General features: G+C 39.4%; 2 protein-coding genes across 6 annotated transcripts; one reads left to right on the top strand and one right to left on the bottom strand.

Annotated features, from left to right (window-relative positions):
• Positions 1-951: 951 nt before the first annotated feature.
• Positions 952-6,583, bottom strand: dmtf1 (cyclin D binding myb-like transcription factor 1). 2 transcript variants are annotated; one of them, XM_056749229.1, is made up of 17 exons: positions 6,445-6,583; positions 5,073-5,185; positions 4,859-4,975; positions 4,649-4,740; positions 4,441-4,540; positions 4,280-4,356; positions 3,758-3,915; positions 3,632-3,664; positions 3,444-3,553; positions 3,092-3,320; positions 2,849-3,000; positions 2,613-2,759; positions 2,436-2,521; positions 2,202-2,360; positions 1,912-2,103; positions 1,697-1,841; positions 952-1,601 (listed from the first exon to the last, which is right to left on the bottom strand). In XM_056749229.1, exons 2-17 carry the CDS (start codon positions 5,176-5,178, stop codon positions 1,564-1,566), a joined length of 1,941 nt encoding a protein of 646 aa, XP_056605207.1. In that variant the 5' UTR covers positions 5,179-5,185; positions 6,445-6,583; the 3' UTR covers positions 952-1,563. The 2 variants fall into 2 exon arrangements, with proteins under 2 accessions (XP_056605207.1, XP_056605208.1); XM_056749230.1 differs by having other exon boundaries at positions 4,441-4,537.
• A 7,878-nt stretch (positions 6,584-14,461) lies between these two features.
• On the top strand, positions 14,462-25,338 carry elapor2b (endosome-lysosome associated apoptosis and autophagy regulator family member 2b). 4 transcript variants are annotated; one of them, XM_056749227.1, is made up of 22 exons: positions 14,462-14,599; positions 16,808-16,928; positions 17,482-17,671; positions 17,852-17,999; positions 18,081-18,170; positions 18,264-18,369; positions 18,505-18,657; positions 18,755-18,843; positions 18,920-19,100; positions 19,188-19,316; positions 19,444-19,534; positions 19,883-19,985; positions 20,250-20,387; positions 20,461-20,724; positions 20,803-20,976; positions 21,146-21,335; positions 21,496-21,592; positions 22,911-23,012; positions 23,090-23,216; positions 23,422-23,600; positions 24,306-24,474; positions 24,740-25,338. In XM_056749227.1, exons 3-22 carry the CDS (start codon positions 17,514-17,516, stop codon positions 24,809-24,811), a joined length of 2,760 nt encoding a protein of 919 aa, XP_056605205.1. In that variant the 5' UTR covers positions 14,462-14,599; positions 16,808-16,928; positions 17,482-17,513; the 3' UTR covers positions 24,812-25,338. The 4 variants fall into 4 exon arrangements, with proteins under 4 accessions (XP_056605205.1, XP_056605204.1, XP_056605201.1 ...); XM_056749226.1 differs by lacking the exon at positions 14,462-14,599 and adding an exon at positions 14,685-14,712; XM_056749223.1 differs by lacking the exon at positions 14,462-14,599 and adding an exon at positions 15,076-15,450.
• Positions 25,339-25,881: the final 543 nt, after the last annotated feature.

Below are 25,881 nucleotides of genomic sequence, written 5' to 3'. Positions count from 1 at the left end.
AGGAGACAAAGGAAAGGATTTCAAAAGAAAAGGATTGAGAGTTCTCAGTTGTGTTTGTGTTTCAACTCTCAGATCTCACTCCTTAAATTGCTTAGGCGATATTAAACAGATGAGACAATTGTTAGAATACATTAAGATATATGTCTTTAGATTGATATAATAATCTGGTAAAGTTAATGAGAAACATTTGAGTTCAAATTGAAATCTAATAATATTGACTTTTGATTGAAATTTGGGTCAATCTGAGCTCTGTTTGAGACTTTGAGATCTCTTCTGAAACTCTGAATTTTATCAAATTGAGATATATTAAAGGAAACATGTCTGGGGTTTTTCTTATGGTATTTTACAAAAAGCTTTTTGTATTTCCTCTCTGCAGATATATCTGTTTATCAAATGCAATCATCAGCTTTAAGAATACAAATTTCATAAGAATTTCTTCTTAATATAATGTATTTGAGTGATTTAAAAGTTTGACTTCCTTTTTTAATGGTAAACCTCACAGATATAATCAGTTCTGTAAATGTTTTCATAAAGCACTGAATTTTGTTTTTGTGAAAATTTGTTATTACATAAAGGGAGTGACTAAATATCTTTTGTTGATTGAAAGGTGAAGGTTTTGTGGAAATCATTCAGGTCATTTGAAATTGATTTATGCAGAGGTTGATTCCTATGAATGTATGTTGATGAACACTAAATAAAAAAGTGCTGCAAAAAAACTTGCCCAAATAAAACAATTTTCTTTAAAATGTCTAGTTCAGTCTCTTGCTCTTGGGTGAGAGTCCTCAAGGTAACTTTCAGTGATGAATTAATCATGGATTTAACCAACAACATTCACATCCAAAGCCCCGTTCCTTAATCTCTGAGCTACTATAATCCTACGATCCCTGCAGCAATGCATCATATTACTGCCGATACGTTACCTCTCTTTGTAAAAAAGCACACGCATGCAAGTCGTGACATTTTGTTTATTCAATAAATAAACACAGAGGCACTAACACACAGATTAGATGGATCATTAAACCCTTTGATAAATTATAGCCAGTCTATAGTAGCCGTTTGGAATTGTACTTTAACATTATTATCAACAGTGCGGCTTTACATAATACATGATCAAGTTTTGCGGCAGAAAAGTAGGCTATAAAAACGGTCAAGTCTAGAAACACACAAAAATATTTTAACGTAGGGCATTTCATATTTAAAAAAAAATGTTAAAAATAAGTGTAACATAGTAAAAGTCTCTGCATTGAGACATGAATGAGGCTCAAAAACGTACATAGGTTATATAAATACTGTGTTTGATGCAAGCATGTTTTATACTCGTGATCCTGTGTTTCATCTCACTGAGGATGCTACACATCTTTCTATCATAAGCATTCTACTCTTCTCATTCAGACCTATCAAACTTCAATGGAACTTGGGTAACAACTCAACACAAGTCTTACAGATTTATTTGTAACATATGTGTACAGCATTCTGTGTTTGTCTTGTTTTGATTTGTCATTCAACAGTGTTGGATGTCCCGCTTCCGAAGTCTGAGCATCTCGCTTACTACTGCAACAGCCTTCAGTCTGATCCCTCTTCTTGGTTCTCCAAAATGGGATCTACATGGAAACACAAACAATCCGTTACGTAACGCATTTTAAATCTCGTCTCTTTTCAAGTGACTTTAATAAAAAACAATCAAGGCACTCCGTACCCGTTAACGTTCCAAGGGGCAGGACTGAATCGCTGCCGATATCTTCATTAGACGGAATGAAGCAGCTTGGAGACGGAACCATAAGTACGGCTCCACCACAAATCCCAGAATTCTCGGTTTCCTTTACCTCACAGGAGATCAGCGTCTACGAAAAAGGACAATGATTAAGAAAAGCAGATGAGCAAACACACCATAAAATCTTTTGAAGATAATACCTTTCCTCCATCATGTACATCCTCTGAACTCTGTTCACCATGTTCCTCTTCCCCGCAGTTGTTTTGTTCTTCAGGAGGATGTTCCTTCATCAGCTCCTGCTCTGCTTCCAGCTCGGAGAGGTCTTCTGAGGTCACTGTCTGGATGATGATGCCAGGATGGGACATCTGAACGGTCATGTTTTCGGCATCCCCCTTGAAGATGCAAGTGTTGGTAAAAGAAGTTAAAATAGAAGAACAAGAATAAGGCTGAATTTTGCATGTTTTGTGCTACTGCAAACAAACAGATTTACTGTGAGACTGTGCAAGATAATCTGGTCTGGGGAAGATGGAGAGGCCGCAGCTGTGAGCGTGACTGTGGGATTGGCTGACAGTGTGAGTGGAAGGCTCTGATTGGTTCCCGTTTGGAGGTAATAGGTTCCAGGTGTGCCAGTGGGCTGCAGGTGAAATGACTAAAAGAGGAAATGAATCCATTTATTTATAAAACATGTCTTTTGACCAAAATAATATCAAGCTGCAATACTCACAGGCAGTAATTCAAACGTCTGTAAAGCTCCAGAATTCAATGTGATGGTTTCGCTGTCTGAAGTTCCACTCACGCCATCTGTCGAAGCTGGGGATGAAGACATGCATTGAATCGGTAATGTGACCGCTTTATCATTTCAAGTTCAGCTAAATACATGTTTGTAATCTCACAGACTCACAGACATGCGTGATCTGCACTGGAATCTGAACAGGGATCTGAAGCGCAGTAACCGGGCTGGGCGACGCATTGGCTGACCGAGAAGTGACCACCACGACCTTCGTAGACGGCGGGGCCTCCACAACATCCTGCAACCCTTTCAACAAGACTAGAAACACAAGAACAGACAAGAATTCACTTCAAGAATTCAGTCTGACAAGATGAATACCTAAATAAGGAAATTTCTCATTGGCTTACATGGAAAGGGAAGCTCCTTGTGATTGGCTACTTGTCTTTTGATGGTCCACCATTTGCTGCGCAGCCACTGAGGCGAGCGCACGCTGCTCCATCCGCCAGCCAACGTATCCCAGTTTATGTCGTTCTCATCCTCCACCTCCAGCTCTGCTATTCTGCATGTAAATACACAATAATGATTCATTATCGATGAAAATTCCATATAAACGTCTCTATGTAAGGGATGGAGGCTGTGACCTCACGCACCTGTGGACGAGATTGATGTCGTTTTCTTTGCTCCATTCTGTTCCGCCGCTTTGCTTCCAGTTAAGGTAGTTGAGCCACTTAGAGCGGCACTGTTTCTCCGAGCGTGTGCCAACTAGTTCTGCCACCGTCGCCCAGGAGACGCCCTGAGTAACGACATCACCTGCCTCTGTGCCAGTCAACTCATGGACCACTTCTGCCAACTTTCTCTCCTCCTCTTCTGTCCATTTTCCTGAATCATGGGCACGTTCATGAAAACGTAAGCGTTGTGCTAGGTTGCACAGTTCTCAATGATACGTCAGTATTTATTGCTCATAACCGCAGGATCAATGTGGTGAAATTCAGAATGGCTCACCAGTGTTGCATGTGTCCTTCATGAGTCGACACCGGTCCTTAACAGAAGATGCGCTGCGACCGAGCGCCGCCCCGATGGTAGCCCAGTCGTTCCCGTGTTTCTCCCTTAGCCTGTTATCACAACACATGGAACGAATGAATGCAACTTAAACTCCCATCAAACATTGTGGGATTCTTGGCTCCACTTACTCTTTTAGTTTATTGATCTCCTCATCTGTGTATCTGAACAACAAGAGAACAACACATCCAATATTACAGCAGGCATCAGGGTGTATATACGAGTCTGTGTGAGTCAGTGAACATCCGTGTCCTTACTTGCCTACGTGGTTCCGGTTATCGTACATCCGCAGTACACGTCTGTATACTGCAAACAGCGGTCGGTTTAAACCCCACGCTATACTGCGGTAAAAATCTTTTCGCTCTTCTTTTGGCATCTCAAAGATGATCTCTGCAGGGTCCTGGATCCCCCGGTTCTGAGTTTGGACAGATGGAAGATTAACAAGACTGCATCTTAAAGGAGTAGTTCACTTGAATAATGTTGATTATACACAAATAAATGTTGATGATCATTTACTCAAACATCTTGGTTGAGATGGGGGTATGTATTTGTTTCTTTAGTGGAAAAGAAATGAAGGTTTTTGATGAAACATTCCAGGATTTTGTAGTTTCCAGCGTTTGGAGTCCATTGAAGTCACTATATGGAGAAAATTCCTGGAACTTTTTCATCAAAAACCTTAATTTCCTTACCACTAAAGGAACAAACACATAAACATCTTGGATGAGTAAATGATCATCAACATTTATTTTGAAAGTGAACTACCCAGCAAACAGGCTCACCTTCACGTAACGCTCGATGTTACTCATCAGGATATCGATCTCCTCCTTTGACCACATGCCCTGTTTCCATTTGTGACCTGTGTAAGAACTTCTATTAGATCATGTATCTTGTCTGTCTATCATGCGTACAACAATTCACACGTGTGAGAGGTCAAACGTACCCTTGTTGACCAGCGTGTCTTTATCTTCTTTCGTGGTGAACCAGGCTTGACTGACGGCCGACACATCTTCAGTCTTCTTAACAACGGGAGAAACCTTCTGCTGTTGACAAACAAACATATCAACATCACCGGTATAAGACAAGCAGGTATCATAAACATATCATTTCCAAAAATAGAGATACAAGAAACCCAGAAGCTGAACGTGTACCTGTGTTTGAGACGGATCTTGGGTTTCCAGCTCTCCTTCTCTCATCTCTGTTGCAGTCATCGTCACCTCAAAACTTTCATCGCCTTCCGTAACTAAAATCATCACAAACTAGATAAGTAATCGATGTGCATTATGTGAGCTCCATTCTTTCTCTTAACCCAGTTTCATATGCAAAGACAATTACACACAACTATTTTGTGCTTCACTCACTAGGTAAGGTGACGACAGCGTACTCTGCTGAGGTAGAATCATGAGGGTCTTCACCGTCCTCACTGGACAAGCGCAGTCGTTTGTGAACCGGTTCGTCTGAACCCAAGTCCTCCTCATCTACAATACAACAACCAGATTTACATTAACACACATTTGATACGCACACAAATAAGAAACAGTCATAAAGTATGATGAGAGAGCAGAGATGTCTCGCCATTTTGAGGGCAGTGTAGGATTATGTTTCCATCGGTGTCCTGAGTGAACGTGACGGAATTGACTGATTCAAGGGTCACAGTGGCTGGGACATCTCCTTTGTTCATAGTCAGTCTACAGGTAAAGCAAACACACAAACAAACTGGTTTTTAAACGATTTCTGAGCTGATTCACACATAAACATCCAGGAATGTAGAGAAGTGGGGTGACATCTCTAAACATTCATAGGCACTTTACTCGGTCACATGTCTGTAAAACGTATGGGTTAAGTTCTTGAATATTTGATGTTCACCAGGCATGGGCCGAAGACCAGTTTCAAGGTAAACCACGGTTTGGGTCGAAGCGGTTTTAAAGTCACTAAAGGTTTCTGTTATACCGTTCCTAAGGTATGAGCTGTGCAGGAATCCATCAGGTTCTGTGATGTTTTGTTTACGCTTAATCAGTTCTTTGCTCATATATACATATATTTTTATATGAATGGATGCAAGTTTAAATAATGTTGAATAGCATTTAAAACAAGACTAAATTACAGAGGGATGCCCTGCTTTTAAAATGTTGGGGAAGCACAGATTTATCCTGACATACGCATCATGTTTACTAAGGTTCCCCAAATTGTGTTCAATGTTTTTTACTCAGACATTTAAAATAACACATTTTAAAGCTGCAACCGCGATATGTTGAGTTAATGTTGTTATACCGTCAAAATCCCATACCGGCCTATGCCTAAATTTCACATAAATATTAACACATTTGTTATGTTTTCTGGATGTAAAGGCACTTTAAAGTGAGAGGATATTTCTGTAATGTTGAGTATAATATACATACATACATACATGTTATAAAGTATTGCAGAGTTGTTGACTGAACTGTTTTTCTATTGTTCATAACACCGCAATAACAAAGAATAAATGCACTGGTTCATTGAATATTAATTGAATACAAAACAGACTGGTGTACATTGTGTTGCATATTTATCATAAATTTAACTAAATAATTGAGGCAGTTTGCAGTCATCCGTCGCTGTTCCATTCATTTATTTCACCATGAGTCCATACATCACATTCACACACATGAAGCAGCTCAAACACACAGATGAATATCCGGTAACAAGTGATAAATAAATAACAGCAATATTTCCTTCCGATCATGTTTTTACAGTAACGTCAAGTCTTTCTTATGCTCGTTTAATAGAATCCGATCAGAAATATCGACGCCATGTTCGTATTCAACACGAAACCGTGATATCTCGACGGCATGTTTTCGATGTTGATGATTTATTTTGTGCATTTAAAGGATAAAACGACTTTAAGTCGCTCGCGCCCCGCGCACAGGAGTGATCGAAAGTGAATTTTAGGTTTGATTTTGGTACTTACTTCCTGTTTTGGGTACGGGGACTTCACAGTGACCAGGATGAAGTCAAATACCAGGATGGAGGAAAGAGCTTTTTATCTTTTCTCTTTGTACAGAGCGGAAGTGTCTACAGGAGCTCGTTGCTGACTTCCGGTTTGGAAAGCAACGGCTTAGGGTGAGTACCCTTTTATTTATTATTAAATGTGCTTTTATATGTGGATCTGCTATTGGGCATCTTAGGGAATATGTGTAAGTGTTATGTTGGTTTAAGGTTGCACACACGCCTCTGAATTGCAGCTGGTTTTCATTGACGTATCAGCAGCGCCATCTAGCGTTGACATTTAGGAAATGCATCAAGGTTTTTGGGTCTGAATTTAGAATAATTAAATATTTAAATACTTTAAATTTAATCTTTTTTTTTTATTCCAATTGAAAGTTGATAACTATTGTAGTGTGTGGACATGCAATTCCTTCTGCCCTGTGTTTTATCAACACTTTTGATAGAAAAAATGGCAAAACATTTGAAACTGTCATAAGATTCACATTATTATAATAATTTATAGGATACATTGTTTTTATTCTTGACATTATTTCAAATATTCAGTTAATTCAGGGTGTGCAATTAATCCCAAAGGGCCACAAAATAAATGGGAACGTAGTGAAGGGCTGAACCAAAAGGCAAAACTTAATTCCTCTCAATACTGAATTGAACCTGCGTGAAGTTGGCCCCCCTCCCAACATAAAACATTTGCAAAATAGCCTTAATTGTTTGTGCTCCGTTTGTGCTGGTTTGTGCCGTAAAAAAATTCGTTTGTGCTGCTTCAGTTTTTCAGATATTAGAAGAATAACTTTAGGTCATTCGGAGGTCACTCATCCCCCCGAAATGCTCCAAAACCACCCAAAATAGTGCCGCTTGTTTGTGCTCCGTTTGTGCTGGTTTGTGCCGCGAAAAGTTGCGTTTGTGCTGCTACGCTTTTTTAAATATTAGACATTGAATCATAGGCGATGACGTCACCAGCCCCCCAACATGCTCCAAACTTATCCAAAATAGCCTCAATTGTTTGTGCTCCGTTTGTGCAGGTTTGTGCCGTAAAAAAAATCATTTGTGCTCCTTTAATTGTTTTAATATTAGACATTGAATTATTGGCGATGACGTCATCAGCCCACCGACATGCCCCGAAATCATCCAAAATAGCCTCAATCGTTTGTGCTCCGTTTGTGCTGGTTTGTGCCGTAAAAAATTTCGTTTGTGCTGCTTCCGTTTTTCGGATATTAGAAGAATAATTTAGGGTCATTCGGAGGTCACTCATCCCCCCGAAATGCTCCAAAACCACCCAAAATAGTGCTGCTTGTTTGTGCTCCGTTTGTGCTGGTTTGTGCAGCGAAAAGTTGCGTTTGTGCTGCTACGCTTTTTTAAATATTAGACATTGAATTATAGGCGATGACGTCACCAGCCCCCCTACATGCTCCAAACTCATCCAAAATAGCCTCAATCGTTTGTGCTCCGTTTGTGCTGGTTTGTGCCGTAAAAAAAATCATTTGCGCGGCTTTAATTGTTTTAATATTAGACATTTAATTATTGGCGATGACGTCATCAGCCCACCGACATGCTCCGAAATCATCCAAAATAGCCTCAATCGTTTGTGCTCCGTTTGTGCCGATAAAAATATCCTTTCTTCGACTATTGTAACTATACAGTTGAGGTAACTTTATCAAGGTAACACCAAAACGCCCCGCCAAATCACATTTGTTATCTATCAACTCTGCGTTTTCAAGTTTAGAAGGACACAGCGGATTACAGAATGTGTGGAAACGCAAACGCCAAGGTAAGTGTTTTTACTTAGTACTTTATATTGTTGTGTGAAAAGCCGTGGTAAAATGAATGTATGTGAAAGTACACGCACTAAAAAGACGCGCATGTCAATCATTAGAGAGGCGCGAGGTGAGGCACATGTTTAGTAAACGTGAGCAATAACAAATGAATGTGTGTAGTGTTCGTCTTTGAATGATAGTGATTACCCGTTTCTTCAAAGATATTTATTAATTTAATCAGCTATAGACACTATTTTATAAGTTAATGTCATGTTTCCATTGTTATGGGGCGTTAAGACCTAAACTCGCTGGGTTAAGTGCACTCGGCGCATTCACCTCAGTTTATATTATTGAAATTGCAGTGAAGTTTTGCTGTAGTATGTCCATCCGTGTAGCCTCAATTGTTTTTCAGACATCATGTGGCTGTAAGGCTGATGATAAGTTATTAGATATGAATATAATTCTGTATATGAATATATTGCAATTGTATAGTATTGTATGTCGTAGTTTGTTAGTGCATAACTGTCAATACATGTCATTCTAATTGTTTCTTTATTATTGTAGATCCACCCTCACCGGTTAATCTACCTTTTCACAATAAACACTTGAATTGATTCTGAATGCTGTATCCAGTGATCTTACAGACACACCAGAAGATAGGTTTTAGAATATTCTTACACTTTCTACATATTTAACATAGTCTGGTTGTATATACTGTACAAATATATGGTGGTCATTACATACACTGCAGAATCTGGAAAATGTCGAACATTTAAGAAAGGCAAGAATTTTGTAAACAAAGGTTTGTTTTTAATTTTGTCCTGAGCTTGATTGGCCTGGACTGTCCACTGATAGTCATAACGATCACACAGGTCCTGCATAATTGTCCCCTATCCAGCGCTTACTATATTAGCCACAAACATTTAAACAGTGATGCTCAAAGAAGTGAACACGTTGCATTTCTACCACTAACCTAACCCATTTAATTAATGTGAAATTGAACATGTACTATCCAACATCTATTTGCAGAAATAACAGATCTTTAAACACTTTAAACCTATAAACTCTTAACCTGACTTCAAATTGACAGCTTTGAATATTTCACTCAGCAGCTCTGCCCTCTGTGTGTAGACCTGAGCATTCAGACCATTTGTGGTGATAGTTTTCACAAGCTGGAGGACGTTACTGGCGCTTTCACTTTGAACTATATTTCTGAAAGTGCCACTATCGCAGAAAGCACAACACAAACATTGACAAAAAGCATCAATAGAACAGGTGTTTAGCACAGAGATTCTTGATTTCCTGAATTTAACAGGCTGTTGATTATTTCCATTTTTTAACGTTTCCACTTTCAATTTTTTCCCCTTTACACATTGATCTGCTTGGAGCCATTCAGGACAAGGTGAGAGGTACGATTTTCTCTTCCTCTTTTTGGGCGGAACTGCTAAGCCTCTCCAGTTTTCAACCACGTCTTCATCTTTTGGATGGATGTCTGTGACAGTGTCAGACTGTGCAGAAGAGGCAGCATCCATTTCTGGTTTTCCATCTACATTGCAAGTTGTGGTGGGTAGTGTATTCGCTCCTGTGATGATGACTGTGGCAGGATCTCCATCTTCTTGACCTTGTTTTTCACCTTTTTGTTTTGCGGCACAAATACGCATGTTGCCTTCAATGAAGGACAAATGTCGAGCAATGAATCGATCCACACGCATAGGCAGGTTTTCATGCTTGAAAAGGCCGTGTTTGATGTTTTTGAACTCTGCTTCAACATTAGCTGAACTAGCAGTGACGTTGGTGCTACGGAAGTGAGGGATCATTACCCCTGTCCAGAGTGGTAAGTAACTTGCAAGCCAGATTATATTAGGAATAATCTCAGGGAGGAAGTGCATATTATCACGATCACCATTAGCCACAGCAAGTGACCTGCTCTCCTCACATATGTCTGTAACCCACTGCTTTAGGTCTGTCTGTGTTTGGTCACATGGATCTAGTTCGTCCAGGTCCTCACCCTCTACATCTGGAATGATCACACACTCTTCTGCAATTCGGGCTTTCAGGTATTTCTTGCACCTTTCAGATATGAGGGGGCCTCCAGAGCTGTCATTGCCCTCTGCTTCACTGAGAGCAACAACAGTTATACTGCTTAGTATCTCCCTTGCATCGTCCATGGATTGTGACTTCAGAAGCTGTGCCATTGACCTCACATAGAAATCTTTGATGCGATGTGTTTTTTTCCGCAAACAGTCCCACTGGCAGATCATCTTGATGCAGTGTGCCACATCAACCCGTACAAAACAAGATGGCACTTTTGCTGACTGTTTCCCAAGTAAGACACCACAACACTCATTGATGTAGGTCTTGAGATCCCGATGAGAAGTAAATGCTTTGACCAGAGCTCCGAGCAAAGCCAGAGAAAAGTCACTCACAACCTCTTTTGGAGTTGGTGCACCTGCACGTAACCATTCTGTCATCCAATTTGTTATTGCATTAACATCATGTCTCTCTGACAGCATTTGCAGCACTGGGACACCTCTGCTTTCGTCAACTGCCAGAATGCCCTGATATAAAAAGATATGACCAGACATACCATTTGGTTTCTGTAGTTTCCTCACTACTGAGCCAGTTGCATCAAAACTCACAGTGGGGTTAGTAGATGTCTTTGATAATGTCTTGTAGAGATACATCTGTGTTTGACTCCAATAGTGACAGAAAAACTTGTCCAGTCCAATGTCTTTAATGCTACCACTGTGAGGTGCACTGTATTTTAGCATCTGCAGTGACAAAATAGGATCCTTGTCACCTAATTCTAAATCATTTCTCTCTTGCTTTGCTTTTCGCAGGGTGGCCAGATTAGGCAGATGGCTCGGCTCGGGATCACCAAACTCCATCAGTTTTGTTGCCTCTGATGCCCTCCATACATGGGGTTCCATTCTACCCTCACATAGTTCTTTGGATATCTGCACACGCAATTGCCCAGAAATTGCACGCTTGGGACAGCCAGTGTGCAGGGTGTCATCAGTGTTTGTGACAAAACACTTGAGCACCATCGGGGTGTTCATTTCAGGCTCTCGGTCACATTTTATGAGAATGTTGGCATGACACTCCTTACAGTTGCCTCTGATTTCGATGGATTTCTCTCTGTCTGATGGGTAGACCTTAGCTCTTTTAAAGGCAAATGTGCAAGAGCTCTTCACTTCTTGCCAGATATGAGAATTTATCACATGCGTCCAGATGCCAGGTTTCAAAATTGTATATTCTTTTTTTTGTGTTTTAGAGAACTTGTTTTTGTACTCAACTTTTTCAGGCATGAATTCAATCCATTTCTGAAATGGAACTTGAAGATCAAAAGTCCAGCAGTCTTTTGGTCTGGGGGAAAAAGACCCTGGCTCAAAGTCAGTGTCATCACTACTGACACTTGTTTCATGCTCACTTTCACAAGTATGCCCTAAAGCAGTCCAGATGTTGTGTCTGTTTAATTTCACAAAAGTGTATAGAGCCTTTGGGGTGATCTTGTTTTCTAGCTGCTCACTAAGCTCTGTCCAGATTCTCTGATTAGGAGTAGCTATGTTGCCATATTGTACTATTGCCTCTCTTGATGAACACAGGACTGTGAACATGGAATCCCTGTCAACTGCTTGTTTCTTGGGCATCTGGTATAAGCAAAATGAAATTACCCACATATCCTGACTATAAGGTCATTCATAGCATAGACGTATTTTCATGGATAACTGTATTGGTCAGAATATTAGGATAATATAATGTACTAACAATAAATGTGAACCTCCTTTTGAAAACCAGGCTAAAGTCTCATAAACAATGAGGTCCTGAGCAAAAAAAAAGATTTTAACTATTATTTTCAAATTGTGATTTGGAAATTGTGAACTGGTTAATTAAATATATCAATGTTATATTTTCACAGAATGCTTATTGAAAGATATGAAGATATTTTCACACACTGTTCTTTACATTATGTAGGATGATTTTATGAATAAACAGCAAACCACCCAAAAATGACTAAAATGACAATGACTGAAAAAATAACTTTAACTCTGTTTTCACTGGCAGGGTTAAACATAAGAATATTATATGGCCCTTTCTGTAAAAACAGAGCTGAAGTGTTTTGTATGTGATTTGCTGTTTTTAACATGAAATCATCCTACATAATGTTAAGAACAGTGTGTGAAAATACCTTCATATCTTTAAAATCGACTAAGTAATACCATAACACAAATTGAAATCTTAGTGAAAATGAATGGTTGAAATCAAACTTTGTTGCTCATGATCTTATAGGCTATGAGACTTGAGCCTGGGGTCACAATTTTAGAGACGTGTAGCTGTAATTAGCATTTCATGACGGATACTGATATTAGCAAGGAGTTTTTGGTTGAATAAATATTGACAATCGAAGCTTTCTTGAATGTCCTTCCCTTCATTTTTAAGGAGGTCTAATAATATTGCAACTGTCAGTGTGAAAATGGTGTACTTACATTTGCCAGAAATTTGATATAGTAACTTAATAATGGATTTTTCCTCTACTAACACTATTTACCATAGGATCTTGTTTAACATTGTGTCATGCGCAGTGTTGGCAGTGAAGCGTAGCAGATGATAGGCTACTCCGTGTAAATAAAGAAAAAGACAAGAGAACCCATGAAGAGAGGACAAATATTTATTGAATAAATATATTAGTATTGACAGAAAGTCGGCAGTTGGACTGAGTGACCTCGGAATGACCAATTCTATTTTTTATCATATGAAAAACAAACAGAAGCACAAAAAAAGAAGCGCAAACTTAATGTTTTAAGGCACAAACGATTGAGGCTATTTTGGATGATTTCGGAGCATGTAGGGGGGCTGATGACGTCATCGCCAATAATTCAATGTCTAATATTAAAACAATTAAAGCAGCACAAATGATTTTTTTTACGGCACAAACCAGCACAAACGGAGCACAAACGATTGAGGCTATTTTGGATAAGTTTGGAGCATGTAGGGGGGCTGGTGACGTCATCGCCTATAATTCAATGTCTAATATTTAAAAAAGCGTAGCAGCACAAACGCAACTTTTCGCGGCACAAACCAGCACAAACGGAGCACAAACAAGCGGCACTATTTTGGGTGGTTTTGGAGCATTTCGGGGGGATGAGTGACCTCCGAATGACCTAAAGTTATTCTTCTAATATCTGAAAAACGGAAACAGCACAAACGAAATTTTTTTCGGCACAAACCAGCACAAACGGAGCACAAACGATTAAGACTATTTTGCAAATGTTTTATGTTGGGAGGGGGGCCAACTTCACGCAGGTCTGAAACCGATGGCCTTTAAAGTGCTGCAAACATTTGATCTTATCTTATTATTTTATATTTAAAAATGCCAATTCTGTTTCTATACCCTTAGTGCATATCACTGGTTATACACATAAATACCAATGTGAAATCATATGTGTAACATACAGTTTTATATTGTATTATAGCCTATTATATCGTATTATATTTATTATTTGTATATTTATTATTTCAAATTCCGCTTTTTCTGTAGGTACATTTATATATTACCAACATGAGTATTATTTCAAGTTAATTAAACATTTTATGCTTAAATTAAAATCTTATCTTTGTAAACTGACACATTTAGAAATGTTTATACTGGCAAATTTCTAAAATTAACAGCCGCTTATTTAAACCTGGGAACATTTTAATGTTAACCAGCTTATATAAAAAATCTAAAAAACATCTGAGTGCAACAACTTGCATTAAATCTAAGCACATTAATGTTCATTTACAAACATGCATTGAGCATATTTTATTTTACACGCAATCCTGAAGTCTTTCTCGGACTAGTTTGTTCACGTTTCCCTCATTTGCGTGTTAAGCGCCACCCAGTGGAGCGATGATGTAATAACGCTTGGAAATATATTTAGCGCATCTTGTTTTATTAATGAATTTAAAGATCGATGTTTGGCGCAGTGTATCGATTCTCGTATCACACGGAGAGGGACGACGTTGCATCGCCATATCAACATATTGTCACAACCCTACTAATATTGAGTGCAGCATTTTATTTTATTCGAGGTGGCGCTCTCTTGTGGCCAAATTCCGCAATTGCATTCCTAAATGAATTGTACCATTATGATCAATAAAACTAGTGGAAAAGTCCTCTCGTCTAATTGGTTATTGTTATACAAGGGGCGTCGCTCTGCGTTGAGGATGACGTAGGATCGGGCGAGGGCGGGGCTAATTTGCGAAATTGATTCCCAAATCGGTTAATGTAGGAATAGTTTGCGCCAACACTGGGGCCATGACACTAACCCAACTTTAATCTGTGTTCATCGACCCGGTGACTTGCGCTGCACTGCTCCGGAGCAGGTGATGATCTAGATCAGCGTTACACTTATTCTGTGACTAGTTCACACTGTGATGTTTTTTCTTTGTTTTCTACATTTTTTACAAGAATGCAGAAAGAACCTTATCATTCAAAGGTAGCAAAAATCATTTCTGGAAATCAAAATCAAGATATTTAATGAATACCTGGAATGTTAGATGATCAAAGATTCGGCAAAGAAACGCAGCATGATTGATATTACGTAAGAAATGAATGCGGGTCACGTTGTGCATTAGAAGGGTAGTGTTTCAAAAACTATTTTTATTCAAAAAGTAATAAAGGAAAAATTAAAATAACGATTTGTTTTTTAATAAATAATTTCTTGCAAATATTGGAAATATAAATCTGTCGCGTCAGTTTAGACCCATGTGCTCCAAAGGCGCATTTTAAATAATAAAAGAGAATTGTAAGATGTCCAAAAGGAGATTATACATCTACAAAGCATCTGATTTTATAGCTTTATCTTTCTGCATAAAATACTACACATAAATAGTTTTGAATTAAGTGTGAAATGAGATTTTTTTCCTGGCAAATGTGTGTTTAGTAAGAAGAAATGTAACTAAATAAAAGATGCCGTGTGAACGTATACTGGGAGACTATACGCGCGTGACGTCAGACGCTTCTTGTCAATCAAAGCCACCACAGTAGCAGCTTACCGCTGAGAACAGAATCTAACACAGCAGCCGCAGGCGTCGTGAAATCTTCTTCATTCGGATTGTTGGCGTCTCATGAGATGGAGACGAGGACGCTGCGGACATCGTGTTATTTCGTGCGCGTTATAATAACGCTCTTCATCTGCGCACGAGCGTCAGGCAGCCTGCCACAGTGTAAAGAGGTAAACGACATGTCACCTCTCTTCATATTCAATGTAAACATGACGCGATGAACAAACTGATTCTATTTTAAATGACGTATGCTCTTTAATGCGTTTAAAATTCATCCGTAAGATAAGGTGGAATAATATTATGACATTGTGAGCTTAAAAAACGCGCAGAATCTTTTTTATTATTAGTAGTATTATTATCTGTGTAATTTTGACAGGGATTGCGTTTTATATAAATATTATTCAATAAAGAAGTAAATGGAACATCTTGTTATTGAAATATTACAATGGTTACCGGAGACCCATAATATGATGACGCGGCGCCTGCGCGACCAATCAGCTGACAGCTCGATTAATGTCATACGCTGCAGTTGTCTTAAATCTAGTGACATTGATAGATTCAATCGCTGGAGGCATGTTATATTAAAATATATATATATATTTAATATGAATATTGAGACTGTATTACCACTCCCTAATAGGCTTAATAATGATATTTCAGAACAGAAGTAGCCTAATAAACATTTCTGATCAATTATTGGTCTAAAGATTTCGTCCTGTGGTTTTAATGTCATTACTTTTATTTTGGATGACACAAAAGGCCGCACATTAAACATGTTGAGGATGCTGGTGCAGCCGTGACAGGTGCACCATTAGTGTTAATGGACTTCCTGGTTTGTGTGCTGTAACCATGTGTATCCAGTCTACAGTCACCTCAGGGGATGTGCGCATGCCTCTCAACCCATGACAACCTAACAAAGCATCACATGTTCATCACGGTTTATAAAAGTAATTTAAATGATCATAGTGATCATCACTTTTTTCATTTTCAAAATCTTGCACCTGCTTCATCTTCATTAAAATTCTACGGTTCTTTACTTGTTTACCTCAGTGCCACTTTGTGTATCGTGGCTGTTGTGTACACAGTGCACAGGCAGATTAGCATAACAAATCTATCACTGACGACACGCGCACATTATTTGGTGCCTTCGTTCTTTCAGGCTGTTATCAGTGTATATCAGACTCTAATTCATTACTGTCCGCACACAAGCGATGAGTGATCGTCATGACAACAGGCACGGGGCCTCTGGCTGTTTCCCTGGTGACTGTCCGGGGACAGAAGGCAGATGGATGCCTCCCTCCCTTTTTTCTTTGTGCACACTCACGTTATCTATATCTGTTCAATGTGCCAGTGGGAGACAATAGCGTTACGCCATCAGGTACTGCTAATGTGTAAACAAGACCTGCCGATAGACAACACAAACAAGCCACACACAGGCCATGAAAATCGTCCAAAAAGACATGTATGTGTGTGTTTATGTATGTAGTTCATAGTGATCTTTAAATGCGTTTTGTTTATGTGTTTCAGACGGACTATTACTTTGAGTACACAGAATGCGACAGCACAGGGTCCAGATGGAGAGTATCCATTCCTCACAGACAGGGCAGCTGCACGGGCCTCCCAGAGCCGGTCAGAGGCACAGACTGCAGTAAGATTCACAAACTACATATGCATGGATATATTCATATTAAATGTGATTCAATGTAGAAGATTTCAGAAGGATAGCAGTGATGTATTTGATCTAGAGTATTGAAATTCATATAATGCAAGTTCTTGTTATAAACATTATATTATAAACATGCCTATATTTATTAGTATATTTTCATATAATATTATATGAGTAGTTTAATTCCAAAATGAGATTTCAAAAATCATGTTTTTTATTATGTTATCATGTTTTTATTGTGTTATTTGGCTTTTTTTCGTAGTTATTATGACGTAAATCAAAACAAACCAACTGCAGTTTGATTGATATTAATTGGAATACACAATAAAAAAGCATAATTTTTGAAAATGTCATAAAAGGAGTTGGAACCAAACTCTTCATTTATTTATATAGTACAATTTATAAGTTAATAATAAGTATAAAAGTATTTTGATATTTTTTTTATTTTTGCAACAAGTTCTGAAAAAAACCTTCATTCTTATACAATAAAAACGACCTGTACTGCATTTACATTAAATGAATCATTCTTTTTTAGCCTTTTCCTGTGAAGCCGGGGAGTTTTTAGAGATGTCATCACAGCAGTGTACATCATGTGCGGCCGGCTCGTATTCACTGGGCAGCGGTGTGCGTTTCGACCAATGGGATTCCATCCCTGCCGGATTCAGCAGCCTGGCCACATACATGGATTCAGGAAGTTCAGGAGACGACTCGATGACCTGTAACAAGTCAGTTTCTGCACCTCCTACATTTGTCCTAAAATATTCTTTGTTTTTCCACAATCATGATTGACTGGAACTCACGGGGATTTGTAGGTGAAAAGTTCATCATCTTAATACTTGTGAGAGAGCAGTCGTGTGTCAGAGGAATTGTTTTCAGGTGTTTGCATTACAATCTTTTTATTTCAGTTCTTCATGGACTGCTCAGGGAACTCACTTGGAGTCCAATCGTGATGACTGCACAGTGTCTCTGGTGTACGCAGTGCATCTCATGAAACAAGGCTCCGTCTCCTTCGACTATCAATACCTGGACACCAACATCTTCTTTGAGTTCTTTGTATGTCGTATTCTCACACTTTTCTTTCAATGAATTGATAGAAGAGCACATATTGACAAGATGTTTCGCTGTTTGCCGCAGATCCAGAACGATCAATGTCAGGAGATGGACCAGGCAGGAAGTGAGAAATGGATCAAACTCACCTCAAACGGGGAGTGGAGAACCCACACGGTTGGTCATCTTTTGGTTTTGTTGATCAACTTTGACAATCATGTGAATATGTTGACCTGAGGTCTGATGCTTACCTACACCTGTACACCGCAGGTTAATCTAAAGTCAGGAACGAACATTCTGTATTGGAGAACTACGGGAATGCTTTTGGGTGGGAAGCCCGTGAAGCCGGTCCTTTTGAAGAACATTCAGATCGAAGGTGTGAGATGCTTTGAAAATAACGTATACTTCATCCATTTAAATATCAAATCACATCCGTCTGTGTTGTCCGTGGAAGTTAGAAGCTCAGTCAGTTATTGTGATGTGTGTGTTTTTTGGGTTGTGTCCTTGAAAGCAGGCGTGGCGTACACATCTGAGTGTTTCCCATGCAGACCGGGCACCTACAGTAAAACTCCCGGCTCTTCCTCCTGTGATCTCTGTCCCAGGAATACGTACTCTGGAAAAGGAGCCAGCTCCTGTACGCCGTGCTCGGAGACACAGTACTCCCGTATGAACACACACATATTATCAGATTGTTAAACACACGTCTATCGGCCCACACGTGTTCATGCAGTGCTTTATTTCTCTACGTGTGTGTCATGTAGAGGAGGGCTGGTCGGAGTGCAAAGAAAAGCCACCTTGTTCAGAGAAAGACTATTTTCAAATCCATACGGCGTGCGATGGCGAAGGCAAGGTGGGTCACAATACCACTTGCCGTGGATGTGTTTGGTATTAAACGCTATTTATATATTTCACACTTTTTATTTCAGACCCAGATTTTATACAGATGGGTCGAGCCACAGGTGTGCGTTGAAAATGTGACCGGAGCTGTGACGCTGCCCCCTAGTGGAGAGAAGGAGGACTGCCCACCCTGTAATCCAGGCTTCTACACGCACAACACTTCCACCTGTCTGCCGTGCCCGCAAGGGACCTATTCTGACGGCACCACAGGTATATACACATCTGTACATAGACGCATGCGTGTGTGTTTCGTTTTTGTTGGTCTGGTTCTGGTCCATTGACATTTACTTTACGCAGAATGTCAAAGATGCCCAGGGGGAACCGAACCTTCTCAGGGATACGAGTACAAGTGGTGGAACATCCTGCCGAGGAATATGAAATCTTCTTGTTTTAATGTGGGAAACTCCAAGTGTGATGAAATGAATGGTAGGAGTAATGAAAGTAAAGAACATACTGTGCAGACATTTATGATATTAAACATGGACGGCATTTTTCATATTTTTTTTTCTTTGAGTAATGAAGTGAATGATCAAATGCACATTTGTTTGCGCAGGTTGGGAAGTGGCTGGCGACCACATCCGCAGTGGAGTGGGAGGCTCGGATAATGATTACCTCATCCTTAACCTACGAGTTCCTGGATTCAAGTGAGTCATCTGTGTAACTAGATCTTTAAAGGTACAGTGTGACATCTAGGGTTGTGTCTGACTTTCTCTTTTTTTTTTTTTTTAATAATATTTTTTTTCCTTTTTAAGTATAACACTTACAGAAGACAACACAAGACATGTTATATTCAATTAATCACTTAATTTATGATTGTGAATTTAATTTAATTTAACATTATATAATTAGGTTAGGAGACAAAGGTTTTCATCAGTAATATTGTGCAGCACTTTATTTGTGAAGAATTGAGGTGTTATCCATATAGTTGTGAAACGGTTGCTAAATGTTCGACTCCTCGAAAACTTCTCGACTTTTTCAATTTTTGTTTCCAGACTTCCTACGTCTGTGGATGACGCTTCAGCGACTGAGTTTGGACGTATTACTTTTATCTTCGAGACCATCTGCAGCGCAGACTGTGAACTTTATTTTATGATAGTAAGACACGATACATAAAAGGCTCACAGTACTTTGCAGAACATTTATAAATATGTGACAGTGACGGTGGTCTCATACATTGACCCCCTAAATGTTTTTGGACACCTTTATGAAAGTAAGACACATTACTAATTGATATTTGTTTTAAAGACAGCACAAGGACACTTTTCAACGACATGATATAATTCATTTGTATCATTAGTATGGATTCAGTCTACAAGTAACTTTGGGTGATGATAAAGATGTCTTGAATGGTTTTTGTAGGATGTGAACAGGAAGAGCACTAATGTGGTGGAATCATGGGTAGGAAGTAAAGTCAGACAGGCATATACCCACATCATGACCAAGAATGCTTCTGTGTCCTACACATGGGCTTTCCAACGCACCAACAAAGCCATGGATGTAAGTAATCCACACATACGTCCTGTTTGTCGTGTGAAAAACATAATAATCACATAGTCTCTTTACTCGTCAGGCACGTCAGTATGTGAACGACATAGCGAAGATCTACTCCATCACGGCGACTAACGCTATGGATGGCTCGGCGTCCGGTTGCCACGCCTGCGCTATGATGCGTCAACAGGAGGGCTCGTCCTGCGTCCCCTGTCCTGCCGGACATTTCATCAACAAAGACACAAACCAGTGTCAGGAGTGCCCGTCCAACACCTTCCTCTCCGGACATCACATCTACGGTCGGGAAGCCTGTCAGCCGTGTGGACCTGGTAGCAAGAGCAACAAGGTACCGTCATCAAGATTCTTGGTTTTACAAATATACAATAAAAAAAGATGTTTGTAACGTGAATGTTTTTTTGTTTAGGAACACTCTGTGTGTTTTAACGACTGCTCTTTCTCGCATGTTGCTGCAAACCGAAATTTCACCTATGACCTCAGTGCCTTAAGTTCAGTGGGGTCGATCATGAACGGGCCTAGCTTCACCTCCAAAGGAACCAAATATTACCACGAATTTAACATCAGTTTGTGCGGGACAGAGGTACTCGCATCACATGACACTCTTGTGTGCGTGCAAACTGTTGAGAGGAAACACATTTATTCCCAAACACTCTCTGATGATAAACACATAATATGAATGAATTCGACTCGTCTTGACGTTATTCAACAAGCAGATTTGATTTAATTCAGATATCCGACTTTTGTCACAGGGGAGGAAAGCGGCGGTGTGCACCGACAATGTTACAGATCTATCCAATAAGGACCTCCCGAACGAATCAGTTGACCTCAACAATTTTGTGGAGACTTTTGTGTGTCAATCAACCATCATACCGGCCGATGGGCGGGGCTTCAGAACGGCCCTCTCCTCTCAGTCCATAAGCCTGGCTGACACTTTCCTCGGTGAGCTTGTGTGGTCTATAGCCGCATAAAACTCTTTCCTGTATTAAACTAGGAATCCGTTTCAAGGCCATCGAAACCTTTCTATAATAAGTCAAATAGTTTTTGTACAGTAACTGGATGAGTTTGCAGTGTGTTTTACTTCAATCTTTGTCTCTCTCAGGAGTTTCTTTTGGTAACATGCTGGATGGAGTGTACGCGAGCCCAGACCTTTTTTCACAGGACTCACGGAAAGTTCCATATATCCATTTCTTCTTTCGGTAAATGATGAAAGATTACGTCAATAAATTGAATCGTCTTTTTTTTAAATAGTGTGTGTTACAATCAGTGTTGGGTTAGGGTTAGAGTTCCTTTAATTTAAATACTTTTCGCTCAAAAAAGTAAAGTAAGGGATTACTGAAAATGTTTCTTTTATTTAATCAATTACTTCTGATGTAATTAAACTAGATACTGTGTGTAATATATGTGTGTGCAATAGTGGAATTGACATCAAAAGTCTAACTTTTAAACCTATTCTATGATGTATAAACTATTGAATATGTAACTAGTAATTCATTACTTTTTAGAGTAACTTACCCAACACTGGTTAGAATTCAGTTTTTTTATTATTGTTGGTATGAATCAAGGAAAGGCTTGAATACTCGAATGTCTTTCAGTTGTTAAATTTAATCATATAAAGCAACAAATGCAAACGCCCACAGTGAGCACTTCTTGAAGTTCCAGGTTCAAATCCCCCAATTACTTGTTTCTTTACTCGAATTGAACTGAACACCTCCGTCCAAAAAAAGTAACTGGAATTTTGCCAGTCTGGTGGCTCAGCGGTTGAACTCTCGACTTTTGATCTTTAAGGTCCGGGTTCAAGTCCCTTGTTTACTATATGTATGTTTACACACACAAGGAATTTGACTTGGCGACAGGAACTATACATTTAGATATAAAAAATTTGAATGAAATAAAAACAATAATACACTATATACAACATTTGTGACCCTGGACAACAGAACCTGTCTTATGGGTCAATTTTTCAAAATAATACATAATCTTAATAATAAATAAGATTTCTATTAAGACAATATCTGGCTGAGATACAATCATTTAAAACTCAGGAATCTGAGAGTGCAAAAAAATAAAATATTGTGAAAATTGTCCTTGAAGTTGTTAATCAGAGGCGCTGTAGCAGACCATCCACTGATCTTTACTTCATGTCCTAATGATTTTTGGCATAAAAGAAAAATCGACAATTTTGAGCCGAACAAACTTTTACTAAAAATGTTCCCGTGCTACTGAAGACTGGTTTTGTGATCTAGGGTCACATATAATAGTTTAAATGAGTGTGCAGATGTGTTATTTACATGATTAACGTATTGTTTCTTACAATGTGTAAGTTTGAAACGTGAACAATTTACTCGCATTGAACAAAATACCTCCAAAGAAAAGCGGCTACATTTTCATCTGTTCATTTTTAAATGTTGAGGGAAAAAATGAATGTGCTCGTCTTAAAAAACGAATAAAAAACAAAGAGTGGCTTAAAAACATTGAATTTAAATAAACGTGTATATCTCTTTTTGCGTCCCTCAGTTCTCCCCAGCCGACAGCATCTTGTCTGAACGGTCGTAGTACAGTCGTAACTCTCCGCTGCAACCCTGAGAAGAGCGAGCGTGGGGAACTCACCGTGCCGAGGTATACACTTATTTACACGGCTGTTCAGAGGCCTGCTCGCCCACAAATGTATTTTGATGACAGATGTGTGTTTTCAGCAAGTGCCCAGCAGGTACATGTAATGGCTGTGAGTTTCACTTCCTCTGGGAGAGCTCCAGCGCTTGTCCACTCTGCACCGCGGCCGACTACCACTCAATAGAAGGTGCATGCAAAGGAGGAGTGCAGGTACGACCGTGTCTGAGTCCAGTGGTTCCGCAACCTGCTCCTGGAGAGCCACTGCTGTCTCCCTTATCTAACACACCTGACTCAAATCATCAGCTCATTAGGGAAGAGATCCATGAAGTTAATGTGTACAGCAGTGGGTCCTCAGGAACAGGTTTGGGAACCACGGTCTTACTCCACTTTCTCTTCCTCTTTCATTATGTAACAGGATACGCTCTATGTGTGGAGCGAACCCAAACTCTGCATTAAAGGGGTGACGCTCCCGAACAAGACATCCAACCATTGTGAAGTGGTCAGTCTGTGGGTCAAGGCGGGAATCGGCGGTGGAGCCTTCACGGCAGTCCTCCTTGTCTGTCTCACGTGCTATTTCTGGAAAAAGAACAAGAGGTAACATGTCACTTCACATGGCAGCTATTTTCAGACTATTTCCTGCGTTTTAAGCACTGATCCATGTAACTGAATGGGGAAAAGACTTTATCTCTGATGGTCATGATTACTTTCTGATAGCCTATCTTCAATCAGTGACGTCATACGCTTTAAAGTTGCAATCCGTACGTTTTTTTAATGATAAATGAACAAAAATTAGTTATTGAGCAAGGAAATACAACTCCTTTTGGGTTTGATTTTGCAGTCTTAAGTAGCACAGGAACATTTTTAGTAAAAGACAAAAAGACATTGTATGGGTCAAAATTTTTCAATCCAAGTAATTTGGATATGAAGTAATGAACATGTTCCATGAAGATATTTTGTAAAGTTCCAACCTTGAATATATAAAAACTTTATTTTTGTGAGTGATGCCCAGTTACAGTGCCCCTGATTAACAACCTTGAAGGCAGATTTTTAAACAGTTGTATCTTTTATACAGCTTAACCATTTATTTATTATGATTTCAGATTATGTAAAAATCTCAATTTCAAATAGTTATAAACCCATAAAACTGGTTTTGTTGTCCAGGGTCACATTTGACTTTACCCACATAGTTCATCAAGTAACCTGAAACAGAGATGGTGACAGAGACAGAAGTTATGAACTGAAGCTTTAAAGTTCAAATGCAAATGCAAAAATGAAATAAAAAAATATTATTTCAAACAGGCTTGAATACAAATACTCGAGACTAGTGATGTCTGCCAATAAGGACTGTGAGCTGCCAGCGGCCGACAGCTGTGCGCTGGCGGAGGGAGAAGGGGAGGAGAACGAAGACGATGTGGTTTACTCGAACACTCCTTCATTACTGGGAAAACTGAAAGCTATCGCGAGCAAGGTCAGTTAAAGCATCATTCTGTAATGTCACCTCAATGGCCACAAATGCAACAATTTGTAAATGATTCGAGAAATACTCCAGTTTAAGTTTACCTTGATGCACAGTCAAACAAAAAGTAAAAAAGAGATGCAAAACTGCACAATTAAAATTCAACATTAAAAATATATTGTTGAAAGATCTTGAGTTGTATTAGACCAAAAATATTCCTTAAATCAAACAACACAAACCCAAAATGTAATGTTTGTTTACCTTTCTTGTATGGCAGCAGGCAGACGGTGACAGCAGTGAATCTGTACAGCTGAAGTCTTCTCAAGCAGAGAGATGGGTTTGGGGATAACAGACTAGATAAAACTGATTCGTCGTGATGTACAAAAAGGAGAAAGAGAGACGTGAAGGGAGCATACAACACTTTCAATATCTGTTCAGATTCTCAACATTTACAAGTTCACCGCTTCCCCAATACATACAGTCACAGACGCATAAACATCAACGTGCAAACTGAGCCTAAAAATATGTGTGAGAATAACTCGACGGAAACGCTCCACGTTTAAGTTCTGCTTGATAAATATATATCCGGTGAATAGCCAACAGAGGGAAACTATACCGCCACCGAGCTCGACTATCGCTTTAGTTTCCTCTTGAGAATGTCAAACATCACACAGCAGATCTCAAAGAGACCAGATGACCGCCCGTTCCTTCACTTCTGACCCTGAGATCCTACAGCTCTCCTCTGAGGAGAACAAGAGCCAGTGCTGTTTTCTATTTGTATTTTGTATTGTGTACTTTCAGCCGTTTTGTTCTTCTCCCTACATTGGTTATGCTTTAATAAACTTTAAAAGTGCTTTAAACAAAGCAAATGTCTCACTGGATGCGTTGAAATCTTTCTCTCAAATACAAAAGAAGCTCATCTCAACAGAACTAAAGGTCTAAAGGCGGTGGAGTCTATGACCAATAATAACGGACAATAAATGTTTGGTAAAATCAAAAGCAAGCCAGACCAGTTTCTTTAAAACATTATTTTTATTGAAAATATGATATTGGTTAAACAGGGATGCAGATGTGACTCAAGTCTCTGTTATAAATTATCCAGATCAATAATTACGCAGCTATCTGTTGATCAAAGTACATCTTATGTCACTTGCGAACTGAATACGGACGGGAATGTGTGTCGTGGGACTCCTCAAGGAACGCCGAACAGCTCGCTGCGGCCCAGGCTTCACAAGTCAATTCACATCGCACCCTTTCAAGATTAACTGCGTGACGTTATTTGTTTTCCAGAGAGAGCAATATTAGCTCTTTTCCTTTTTACTTCCTGGCCTCTATATCCTCTGCATCCTTTGATGCCATCTCGCGCGTTCCTGGCGGTAGGCGGAGCAGGACAGCTCGTTTGGCTCCCGGCAGTACAGA

This window comes from Triplophysa dalaica, chromosome 5 (assembly GCF_015846415.1).
Source record: "Triplophysa dalaica isolate WHDGS20190420 chromosome 5, ASM1584641v1, whole genome shotgun sequence".
Classification (NCBI taxonomy): Eukaryota; Metazoa; Chordata; class Actinopteri; order Cypriniformes; family Nemacheilidae; genus Triplophysa; species Triplophysa dalaica.
Note: the sequence above shows the minus strand (reverse complement) of the source record. Positions and strands in the feature narration are given on the sequence as shown.